We start from the raw sequence: 12,917 nt of genomic DNA on the forward strand, positions 1-12,917 counted from the left end.
ACGCGCCATGATAACGGGCCAGCGGAGCTGGTCTCGACGGCCCAGCTATTTGACAGGCCGAGTTTGCGGAGCCCTTCCATCGAGCGGTTGACTATACATACCATCGTGCAACCATCCAATGATCCAACGACGCTTCTCTCAGCTAAAAAAACCGATTTTGCTAGTGCACAGGCGCCTGAAATTTGTGGAAAAAACAGGCGACGTGTGCACCGTCGGATGCGTGCGTTGCGATCCGGTAAAGTTTGGTGGGTTTCCTTTTCTTTTTTCTTCTGGCTCCCACCGCTTCTTTTATGTTTCAATCCCCTTGTCTTCTGTTCTTCTGGAGATGTGTGGGCGGGGAGGGGAACAGCTCGAGCTGGCACACGAGGCCGTCGGTGCTTTTGCCACACTTCGAGCCACTCGGCCCTCTGAGCTCCGCCCGCTTGTCCTTCACGGCGCCGCTCAGCTGGTCGCTGCCCTTCAGCCCGGCGGCCGCTGCCACTGGCCGCTCCACCTCCTCCCACACCGCCGTATATCCTGAACCCTCCCTCGTCGGTGTTAGGCCTCCTCCTCCTCTTCCTTTGCCATTCTCTTCTGTAGTGTCGCCATGGACGCCATGAAGCCGTCGCCGCCATGGCATCCCTCCACAACGCAGAGATCGCCGTCCTCACCTGTGAGTTGCCCGTGCGCCATGTTTTAGGTTGCTTCTTTTTGGGGCTCATTTCACCGACTGTGTTTTGGTTGCGGGGATGGGGCGTTTGATCTGTTGTTGTGTGCTCATTTGACCGATGCTCTGTGATTTTTTCTGCTTGAATTTTTTTCCTTGGCTCAGGTGTGGCGAGGGGAAGACGGCAGAGGCAGGAGGGGGTTTCGATCCGCGCTCATCGACGGCGAGGTCTATTCGGCCTTAGTCTATTCGGCCTTCCGGTGAGTTTGCTTGTTGTGTTCTTCTACAAATGGAGTTTGATTACTTGTGATTTGTTGCGGCTGTCTGATTAGTCCCTCGTTGGCGATGCGAAGGCAGTAGTTACTTCCCGAGGTTTTGCATTTCATATTCGTGGCGACATTGCGCTTAGACGGCTGAGACTGGTCTGCTCTGAACCATGGAGATATTTTGGGTGTCATTCTACGGCCTCTGTTTAATTTTGGCTGGCGGGGTGTTTGATTCGGGGGTTGTTGGTGGTTTTGTGGTGCTGTTTTTGATGTATTGATTTAGAGCAGGCTGAATGCTTTCTGAACGCCGGCTAACTGTAGTAGGGATTGAGATTTAGACTATGTTTTAGCTGCTGAACGCAATTTTGGCCAGTTCATGTATTATGGGCTGATGTGTTCTGGTTTTGTTCATGAATGTGCTTTGGTTTTGCCAATGAATGTAATTTGCCTTTTGTATTTGGAACCAATATAGCAATTTTTCATTTCATGGCCATTTTCTGATTCTAAGGGTTTGTCTAGTATAAGTGTTGATTTGTTGTATAATTGGTAACTAATACCAGGAGTGTCAATTTGTAGCCTATAAATCACTTTTGCTATAGGTCCCTTCTGTGATAAAGCTATGCCTATTTAGATTGCACCCACTTTCAAATAAAATTGCATTTGTTCTCTTGTTATAACAGCAGGTATTTTTAAACTACAATTGCATATATTAGGTTCCTATGTATGTTCTCTTTGTTTTGTTAGTTGGAATCTATTCATTAGCCATTACATAATCAGTCCGAAACAGAGTGCCTTTTTGAAATAAAATTGCACCCTTCAGCACTATTGCAAAACTCTCACTCTCTCACCCATCTGAAATGTTTCACAAGAAGCAAATACATTTGGTAGTTCTGGATTTGCATGCTGCGGTTCATCTGGTGCAAAGCACATGTGAGCTTTCCAGTACCTGCATACTGTAATTCCATTAAAACCTGCATACTACCTGGACTGCAATTGAACTTGTTCTGAATAGCTATAAATTTCAGCTGCACCTACACCTTAATACTAACAGGGTTTTGCTTTTGGTTGTGTATTTCTCCTGTGTGTTTATACTCTGTGTGTTTCCTTCTCATTTTTGGTCTTCATTATTTGATGCTTCTAGTGCACAGGCCCATTTAATTCCTCTGTTTGAGCTGCTTCTCTATATGGTTTGTTTGTGAATTTCAATCTGATCTAGTGTAGTGGTGCATACATACAGTCATGTAGTGGTGCATATACACATACGATTTGTTAGTTGTAATCATGATGGACACCACTGCAGTGTGTTTTTACCATTGAATTTTTCTGGGCCGTGGCCTGTAACTTTATTTTTTATCCGTATCGTTAAATCGTATGCAAACTTTAACTTTTGTTGTGGCCGTAACTTTTGAGCTTTACTATTGCAATCCCAATTTTGTGCAAATGCAATTGAATATTACAAGCATATCATTACATTTTTTTCTTTTAAATTTAAATTTCATAAATTTACTTCTCTGCTTTTTACTTTGCCCACGAATTTTAATTTGCACTAGTAATTGCAATGCAAATACATGCGATTGCACTTTTTTGACAGCTGCAACTGCATTTTGGTGGGTTCTATCACGAATTTTGACTTTGCAGCCAGTAATTGCAATGCAATACATGCAATTGCAATTCCTGACAGCTGCAATTGTATTTTGGTTGGGTTCTATCATGAACATGATGCCTGCCTCCCAGACCATTTTAATGGAAATCTGTTTAATGTTGTTATCTCTTAGTGTCTTCCCTTATATAGTCAAATTCTTTAGTTATACACGATAAGAGCAGAGAGTTGTGTCTCTTCTAGTATTTATTTATTCTTCTTCCTCTCTTTTGTTCTTCTCTATATTTTTTTGACCAGCCATGCACCTAGGTACTTCTATCTGACGAGTAGTTGTACCTTTCTTCCCGTCGAGTTGTGTCTTTTTGAAAGATCGGTATGGTCGACTAGAGGGGGGGGGGGGTGAATAGGAGACTAACAAATTTTAACTTTTCTTTTTCTTGAAAGATACAAACACTTAATCCTAGGGATTTTTAGATTCTCTAAAGTGAATGCAACCCTAGTATGAAGTGCAATAGCCGAAGCAAAGTATAGGCAATGAAGTAAAGCAAGTAAGTAAAGGGGCAAGTATGATACCACACGGGAAGACGAAGATTTCACCGGAGTTCCACCTATTGGGATCGGTGTACGTCTCCGATTGGAGGAGTGCTCTACCACAAAGGGAGAGACGCCACGAGGGCTCACTCCATTCTCCAACTCACCACGCCACAAAGGTGGGATGAGCTCTCACAACACCACAAAGGCGAAGTGAGTTCCACTAATGGCTTCCTTGAAGGCGAATGCCGAACCTTTACAAACAAGGAGAAGGGCACGAATTCACAACTAAATTGGAGGCTCCTTCCCAAATACTCAAACACCTCCTCACAAGATTAGAGTGCTTGAAGAGACACCTTCCGGCTAGGGATCCCAAAATCCCAAGAGTAACAAAATCCACCAAGGAAAACAAGGGGAATCAACTTTTGATTTGGTGAAACCCTAGATCGAGCTCTTCTCAACCTTTCCTCAAAGTATTAGCTAGGGGGAAGCACCAGGGAGAGAGATCTCGAGATTTGAAGCTTTGGAGGTGAAGAACGCTTGCAGGAATGGAGTAACGAACCGTTGGGGACGAAGACCCTCTTTTATAGGATCCCCGATTTCTGCCCGTTATGTGCAATTTCTGCACAGGGCGGTACTACCGCTAGCTCAAGCGGTACTACCGCGAGCGGTAGTGCAGCACCGGTACCGTGCCAGTGCCGCTATATGTCAGTAGCGTTTTGCTACCTCATAGCACTGGTGCGGTACCGGGGCGGTACTACCGCGACCGGTACTACCGGCTTGGGATGACCGGTACTGCTGCCCTGGATAGGAAAAAGAGGTAGAACCCTTTGGTTCAAGAATAAGTTTTAGCTAATCTTCACCGGTGGGATTGAGGCTATCTGGTAGGTGCAATTTGGTGGTTATGTGTACGTGAAATTGATTCACCCAAGCCTTCCCAGATGGACTCCCTCTTTATAGTACGGATTTTCCTACGACTCAATATAAATAAAAAGCCGTAAATCCTTCTACGCTTCTTTCCTTTGAGGACAACGAACCGCTTTGCTTGATTCTATATAATTTCTGAAAACACTTAGCATACGGTTGGTCCACATATTAAGTTGTCATTAACACCAAAACTCATTAGGGATCGAAATGCCCTTTCACTTTTGTCTCTAGGGTTTGATAATACAGGGCCAATAGTTATTAAACATGCTAGATCTTTAAAGGGCATGTTCACTTCATTATTGGACTTCATTAATTTTGTCCAATAAAACTGGCCTATGGTTAGTTTTGTTCTTTTAACGACCAATATGAACACTCTATCTCTCTGTCTAACTTTGTCTTTTTTTTCTTCTGAACTTGCATTTGAAATCTTTTCAAAACTTACGATTCAGACTTTCAAGTTCCATCATCACTTGCAATCAAAGCCTTACAAAATTGCACCGCCCTTTTAGTTTAGTTGCAATACTGTAACTCTACAATTCTAAGTGTATCGAGTTGCAATTGCAGTTTTTATTTTTGTGTTTACACGTGTTTTTGCCATTATTTGGACTTCATTACATGATGATAAAGAGTTTTAGGCGTTTCGCCCTTTCAAATTTGTAGTTGCAGTAGGTGTTGTCATGTGGAAGGTGTTCTATCCAGAACACTAAATATTATTTGACCCTGAACTCTGGGTGTTGAATGTTTAGAAACTAGACTCAATTTGTTTTAGAACATAGATAGAAGCGTATGTTGTTCTTAAAGGGTTCCAGATTTTCCAATAGGTTTTAGAACACCAAATTTGCACTTCTTTTTAAATCTTTTTGCATGCAGTTTACTATTTGCAATTCTTGTTATGTACAAATGCAATTGCAGCTGATTTAATTGGAATTGCATCCCCAGCTATCTGGCTATGATGGCTTCCACGTATGCTTCTACTATAGTTTTTGTAGTGTAATTTTGAGTTCTGCTCCTATGCAGATTTTTATCATGTATGTGTTTTAGATGATCCCATAGTTTGCTTCCCTAGCTATTCTGTATTATTTTTATTTGTGAGTTAGATCCCAAAATCTATTCCAAGCAGTTTTGTATTGAAAATTTGAATTCAGTTCTTCTTTCCTTTAGTCTTTAGCCTTAGATTTGAATTATGTTCCAACACTAGAAGGAATTCTTTTTTGGATTGATTTTACTCCAAGATGAGCTCTATTCCAATGGTTCAAGGGATTCTTTTGCCCACTACAGATTAGGCCATGTCTACCCGAGAATAAGCCTAGTCCACTCCATAATAGACCAAGTTCAGTCCAGAACAGGCCTTGAAAATCATACAGAAAAAACCCATATAACAAGCCTTTTGGAAAGTTCTTATGTAAATATTTAAATACAAAGAGGCATAACTGTAGAGGTCAGTATGTTCTTATGTATTTGTCAACCCTTTTGTCGGTGTTCTTATTATGTTCCAGATTTTTCTCAATTTTTATCGGTGTTCTTATTATCTTATTATGTCGCTTCTTGTTCCAGTCAACCATGCCTGTCTTCTATTGGAAAGTTTGTACCCAAGTTTGTACTCATCTTTTCCCTGCACTTTGTGGTAGTGTTGTCGGCAACTAGTGGCAGTGGTTGTCAATCAAAGCTAACATATATTTCTGCTTTTTTTGTGACCTGCATGTACTGATTTGGCGGATCAGGTGGGGTGTCGTGGCATGGAGATCAAGGCGTGAAGGGCATCATTTTCTTCCTCTCTGTTTTTATTTTTTGACGAACCTGACAGTTGTACCTTCTTTTCAAGATGACCGCTGATCCATGCGGGTTCAGCTGTTTCTGCTTCCTCTATGTTTCATTGCAGCTGCCATGCCCTCTCCTGCTTTATGTTTTCTTGGGGTGAGGTTTGGGGGAGCAGCAGGTCGTAGGGGGTGGGTTCTAGCCAAGGTTTCTATTCCCAGATCGACAGAAGCTACCAGATCAGGGCCCACATAGCCTCCTTTCCTGTGATTCTAAGTGGGATTCTAAGTAGCGACACCCTTTGTTAATACATGTGTTCTGCAGTTCTAATTTTGAATTTTTTAAATTTGACTGAACATGGTTGCACTGTCAGAATTCTAGAGTTATGGAAGATGCCGACTTTCCTCTTGAGTTGAGAAGGTTGTTAGGAGGTGATTTGTGCAAACTGATAGTCAGTTTGCAGAGAAGTGCTCTCGCCATGATGCACTTTCTTCTGGAACAACTGCGCTTACAACAATGATTTTTGGAAGGTACTATTCCTGTCACATGCAATCCTTCCTCTCTTGTTTTATGCACTTTCATTTCATTGACGAACAGAAAATCCTAATGCATGTTTTGCGTGCTATGTCTCACTCTCAAATTAGAATGCTTATGACAGTATGTTCGGCATGTCCCTGTGTGTCAATCCAGAAGTATTTGAACATTTACCATTTTGAAAAGTTACTACAATCTAATGCATCATAATTCAAAACTTGTCAACTAGCTTGAGGTTAATTTCTCTGTAACTTGCAACCTAGGACCTCTGCCAATCAGCCATACATCATGTTATGCCCGTAACACTGACCAGAATTGGCAGTACTTTCTACTGTAAGTGTCTATATATGTTATCGGGTGATTCCAAGTGATTAGGAATGCTAATCATTAGCATATCTTGTGCAGGTCTCTTCTGATTTTGGCGGTGGTGCGTTTGATTTGGTCGTTTGTGTGGCTGTTTGTGATGTAGTGTTCCGAACGATGTCCAGTTGTAGCCTGCAGCAGTGATTCATTTAGTTGTCTATGTCAACAGAGTTTAAAAGACCTTTGTCAGTTTGGAGTTTATGTCCTGTGTATATATGGTTACCCTATGGTTATGGTCATGGTTATGGTTGTAGGTCACTTTATCTTAGCAAACATAGTAGTCTAAATGCACTGAGCATCTAAGCTTTTGGTCCCATAACATAATGTCGAATGGTGTGTTTTGCAAGTTGGTTCTATCGTGTGTTAGCTCTTATCTCTTGGGAACTTACTACCCTGGAAGCATTTTGAATATCTTTTATCTGCACACAAGAGATCAGGTTTGCAAACAAAAAACCAGAAATCAACTCTGTGTTTTGTACTTTAATTACATGTTGCTCCATATGCTGCTGTGTTGTAGTTTGCATCCATGTTACTTGTGGCGCCAAAGCTAGCAGCTTGTTTATGTTCTGGCCAACCGGCTAGTTTACGTGAGATTTGACTGTTTTTTGCCAAAATACCAGACGACTGGTGCAAAAGCAAAAAACAGGCGCCTGATCTTTGTTCAAAAACCAGGTGACTGCTTTCAGTTCTAAAACCAGGCGTCTGTCCTATAGACAGACCTGTCCTCACCTAGCTTTCTGGAGAAGTCGCATCACAAATTTAGCTAGACTTTCAAAGTACTTTAGGCCAAACTAGTTTGATAGCTTAATCAAATTTAGGTGGCGGTTTTTCCAAGAAGCTGGTGGAGGCCTAGAGGGCAGCTTCTTCGAGAAGCTGGTTCGGGAAGCCGAAAAGAACTGGCCTTTAACCTGTTGGCCTACCGATTTCCAGTTTCCCCACTTACGCAAAAGCTAATCTCATCTAATGATCTATGTCCTCTTTTCAGCAAGAAAGCTAGCGACATCCGAAACATAAAAAAAAAACGCTCCTTCTTCAGAGTTGATAAAACATGCAATCATTTTTTCGCATTCTACACAATCTTTTTTCTTTCTTTCTTTCTAACACGACAATCTAACATAATGCTCCGAAGGAGAATCTACAACTCGACAAATTACCAAACCTACATGGTGGTCACAATTTTGGGCGATTGGGTCACACTGAAAGTTCATCTTAGAGCTCATACCCCGCATCGAGCGGACACATCGTTTCACTATAAAAAAGCGTGGAAGTTGGTAGGTCCTTTGTAGAAGCTATGTACACCCATCTATCATGTCCTTAGAGGGTTTTGCAGCTGTCTGTCAAGCTAATTTTTGGTTGTGTGAAATAGGAGCCTTGTAAAATACCATCAAGGTCTAAAGAGGCGGCTCGGTTATGACCCTCTGTCGTCCACAAAGGTAGTTCCTAGCATTGTATGGTGTCTCCTATCATTTGCACCAAGATAGGTGATAGAAATTTTGCATACCACCGACTTTGTGCATTTTCCCCTATGAAGACCCCCTCATATGCTGTGAATAGACACTCAAATTTAACAATTTTGAGAATTTTTTTGAATCACTTTACATGACAGTCATGGATATTCCATTACATACAAATTGGGATTGACTAGGGAGCAGGCGACTGAGATTAAGATAATCTCAGTCGATAGATACCATGTCCATCAGTTTGCTCTAGACGGAACATGCATACACGAGATTGAATACCGGCTCTGGACGGAACATGCATACGCGAGATTGAATACCGGCTCTGGACGGAACATGCATGCACAAGATTGAGTACAGACCACAGGCATCATGTGCATGCACGGCTGAATACGTACGAAAAACAATCCATGCTAAAAATTTGCATATACATTTGCACGTGCAATTTTAAATTTGCGCATAAAATTTCACTTGCAATTTTTAAATTACACATAAATTCCACTTCCAATTTTTAAAATTGCACCTAAAATTTCAGGTGCAATTTTTAAATTTTGATAGTTATTGTTTTTCTTGCCTTTTTCCTTCCCCCTTTTAAAGAAATTTTGGTGCAATTGTAAAAACTTTAGTTGCAATCCCATGAGACGGAGAAGCATCGAATGTGCGAATTTAGGCTTTCAAAATGTGCAGCCCTATATAATTACACCGGCACATATAATATTTCTGCCGTTATGGTTTTCGAAATATGCAACTCATCCAAAAAAATAGGAGCACAAAAAAATAAGACAAATATACAAATTATCTTATACTGCTATTTTACGTTAGTGTACATATATAAAATTTAAAACAAAATATTAAGAGAAATAAAAAATTGAAGACCCTATATAATTACACTCGCACATATAATATTTCTGCCGTTATGGTTTTCGGAATATGCAACTCATCCAAAAAAATAAAACAAATATACAAATTATCTTATAATGCTATTTTTACGTTAGTGTACATCTATAAAAAATAGGAAAAGGAAACAAAAAATTGGACGGGAAGGCATTCGAACCTGCGACCTCCAGAACAGAGCGACAATGCACAAACCACCAGGCCATGTACATATCGATGTTTCATTCAGTTATTAATATACTTATTATATATTAGTTTCAAATCCGATACAAATTTTACTTCCACAATAGAAACGGGGGTACTTGGGCGACGCTCGAGGAGACTAGAAGTGCGCCCCCTTATGTTTGGACCTCGCAGATGAGATCCAAATCGATCGGGAGGAGAAGCTGGAGACGACAGGGATGAAGGTTGGGAAGATTATAGGGAAGGTAGAGGAGGAGGAAGGGCGTGAGGTACTGCAAGAACTTGAGCTGAGCTACAGCGCTAGCACTAGCAAGCGTCATGCGTGTGCATGCAGTGTTGACGCATGATCTCGTGGAGTCATGGGGACAAGAAGGAGCTTCTCCTTCCGATGCATGCCCAGCCCGAACACCTCGGTCATGTCGACGTGCTCCTCCCGCATCCCACCAGGGAGCTCCCAGTCGAAGCAGTAGACGAGGTTGGCAAGCATCGTCTCCACGGAGGCCACCCCGAAGCTTACCCCATCAGATCATTCTTTAGTTTTTTGATGGTCAATTGATCAAATCTTAACTCATGTTGCACGCTCGCGCCGGCGCCTGGCTAGCCGGACGCTGCCCTGTTCTGGCTCTGGGCTACATGCGACTGCCCGAGCTGCTGGCCTGCTAGCGTGCATGCCGCCTCCTCGGATCTAACGTGACATCTAATAAGTGGACCCACGTATCAGAAACATTGTTAATGTTCTAAATTGGTAGGTTTGGGTCATATGAGAAGCTCCGTTTCAAGAGTTAATAGTTCTGTCATAAAATTGACGTCAACCGTGGTTTTGTGCCAATTGCACAAAATTACGTGATTTATGAAATTTACTATAAATTACAAAATGTTCGATTCAAGTACACTCGTACATATTAGCGTGCGAAGTTTTATAGTGTTGAGTACTTGCATCATACTTCGTCCTATAGAACGGAGTGATTAATTATCTCTGTTGGCTAGACACGTGTTCTCTAGCAACGCCGGCGCAAGACGTTGGGCAAGAACTTAAGCTGACCTACCGCAAGCATCATGCTCGAGATCCGGTGGTATCGTTGGGACAAGAAGAAGCTTCTCCTTCCGACGCATGGTCAGCCCAAACACGTCGGCCATGTCTATGTCCTCCTCACGGATCCCACGGGGGAGCTCCCAATTGAAGCAGTAGACAAGGTTGGCGAGCATCATCTCCACGGAGGCCATCCCGAAACCCAACCCGGGGCAGATCCTCCGCCCGGCTCCGAACGGCAGGAACTGGAAATCCCTCCCCTTGAAGTCGGTCGTTGCCGCCGCGCTGTCGTGGTCGACCATGAACCTCTCCGGCGAGAACTCCTCTGCGTCCTCCCCCCATGACCGTGCATCTCTCCCAAGTGCCCATGCATTGACAAGAACGCGCGTCCCGGCCGGGACAGCGTAGCCGTTGACGTCATCGCAGCTGGACATGGAGATGCGCGGCAGGAGGAGCGGCACGGGCGGATGCAGCCGAAGCGTCTCCTTCACGACGGCCTTCAGGTAGGCCATGCCGCTCAAGTCTTCCTCCTTGACCGTCTGTTGGCCCTTGGGCGTCTTGCTCCTTATCTCGGCTTGGAGCTTGGCCATGACGCTGGGTTTCCGCATCAGCTCCGCCATCGCAAACTCCATGACGATGTATGACGTGTCTGTGCCCGCTGCAAACATGTCCTATATAATTGAAAAAAATAAAAATAATTACACATGCAAATAATATAAGCATCATGGAATTAATTAATATTGAGTAAATGGATTAATTACGATCAAGACGGCCTTGATGTTGTCTCTGGTGAGATTGTACTCCTGCTGAAGAGAGAGAAGAACGTCTACAAAGTCTCTCTCCTGATCTTCTTGTTGCTCGTCGTGGTTTCTATCATGTTGTTTCCGCGACGAACAAGATTTGGCTGCGTGGTCATTTATGATCTTGTCGAGCAGCTCGTGCCACCTCTTCTTCAGCGCGATCGTCCTGGCCAGCACGAGCCGCCGGAGCAGGCGCACCTTGGCCAGCCCCGGGAAGTAGTCCTCCAGGTTGAACCCCGCGAACACGGCCGCGTTCCCGGCGATGAGCTCCCGGAACAGCTCGTTCCGGCCCTCCTCCCGGAAGAACTTGCCGGACACGGCGCAGCACACGACGTCGTTGGCGTAGGCGCCCAGCATCTCGCTCAGGTCGACGGCGCCGCCTTGGGCGCCGCAGGCCGCGGTCCGGACCTTGGCGAGCACCAGGGCCACTTCCTCGTCCCGGGCGCCGGCCAGGGCGCGCACCTTGCTGGCGCTAAGCAGGTGCGTGGTGACGAGCCTCCTGGCCTGGCGCCAGTACTCGCCGTAGGGCGCGAGCGCGACGTCGGAGACGCCGTTGAAGAGCACGTCGGCGACCGCGGAAGGCGGGCGCGAGGCGAAGGCGTGGTCGTGCGCACGCAGGACGGCCTCGGCGGCCCGCGGGGAGGAGACCACGAGGTTGCGGGCCTGGCCCAGGTCCAGGAGAAGGAGCCCGTCGGGGCCCGCGTGCTTCCGTGAGAGCTCGGCCAGGGAGACGTGAGGGGTTTCCGGGTTAACCAGGTGCAGGTGGCCGATGATCGGGAACCTGCTTGGTGGCGAAGGAGGGAGCCGGCGGCGGCCTTGGTCGAGCTGCTGCTTGTTATTGTAGTATCGTAGCAGCAGGAGGAAAAGGGAGCAGAGGAACAGAGTGAGAAGCCCCTGTGGAGAGAAGATGATGAGTAGTGGCTGCTGCTGAGGCTGAGCCATGTCGACCTGCATTATTCGATCCGTGTACGTGTTAATTTGCTCCTCGGCTTTGCTCACTCATTTATACACATCAGGAAAGAGTAGTATTCCAAGGGAACTGTAATAATTGGTTAGATTTTTTCCGCGCATGATATTATATTGTAAATGAGTGGAATTTTTTACCAGATAACTAGTCGTCTTTGATTTCAAGTGGTGACTTGGTGAGTGCGCGCGGCTCAGATTGCACGGACTTGGTGAGTGCGCGCGGCTCAGATTGACTTGGTGAGTAGCAATCGGTTATCTATCGGTAACCTAGGGACGATCATCATCATATCGATTCGAAATTCCAGAAGCGCAGAGCCATAGACCATACGTCTCTTATCATGGCGGCAGGCTGCAACAAGCCAAATCAGTCGATCCGCACAATTCCACGTTCATGCACGCACACATATGGAAATCTTGGGTGAATAACGAGAGACGAGAGGTTACGTTGAGAATGCTGATTCCTCCTTTCTTGGCTGGCTAGCTAGCTAGCTTATTCTCGTGCACGTCCACGTCTTAGTAGGCTACCTTTTCACCCATCGTTGCACGTATGTTGAAGAAACATAGCCAAAGTGTGATTGATCGATATGGTGGTCCAATTTTTTTTCTAGAATAATATTTTGGTCCAATTGGTAATTTGTCTGGCATGCAAATTTCTTCTTTTACGGCCAATGCAATGGAAGAAATTCCAGTGACATATCTATATAGAAGGAGATAAGACAGAGACGGATGCATGGATAGACATGGATTTACAATTTATATATATACAACCATGCGTCCATGCGGTTTGTAACTTAATTTCTGCTGCTGTCTAGCTACCAAGTCGAGTTCAAGATGAATTTACACGTGCAAGCTACGTATGAACGGCGATATACCACCATATTACTATTGTTGATCTTCTTCTTCTAGCTCCCAGCTAGCCGAGCATGCATGCATGCACAAGTTGCGATGATCATATTTCTGCATGC

At 44.4% G+C, this 12,917-nt stretch overlaps 1 protein-coding gene and 1 long non-coding RNA gene across 2 annotated transcripts; one reads left to right on the plus strand and one right to left on the minus strand.

Moving 5' to 3' along the window:
* Positions 1–300: 300 nt before the first annotated feature.
* On the plus strand, positions 301–6,995 carry LOC104583712. The gene is made up of 4 exons (XR_731642.3): positions 301–652; positions 812–906; positions 5,692–6,255; positions 6,665–6,995. It is a non-coding gene; the product is annotated as an uncharacterized LOC104583712 (long non-coding RNA).
* Positions 6,996–9,971: 2,976 nt separating this feature from the next.
* Positions 9,972–11,977, minus strand: LOC100821630 (indole-2-monooxygenase). Its single transcript, XM_003574453.4, has 2 exons — positions 10,948–11,977; positions 9,972–10,857 (listed from the first exon to the last, which is right to left on the minus strand). The coding sequence occupies exons 1-2, from the start codon at positions 11,938–11,940 to the stop codon at positions 10,189–10,191; spliced, it is 1,662 nt and encodes a 553-aa protein (XP_003574501.1). The 5' UTR covers positions 11,941–11,977; the 3' UTR covers positions 9,972–10,188.
* Positions 11,978–12,917: the final 940 nt, after the last annotated feature.

The sequence above is a fragment of the Brachypodium distachyon genome, chromosome 3, assembly GCF_000005505.3.
Source record: "Brachypodium distachyon strain Bd21 chromosome 3, Brachypodium_distachyon_v3.0, whole genome shotgun sequence".
NCBI lineage: Eukaryota > Viridiplantae > Streptophyta > Magnoliopsida > Poales > Poaceae > Brachypodium > Brachypodium distachyon.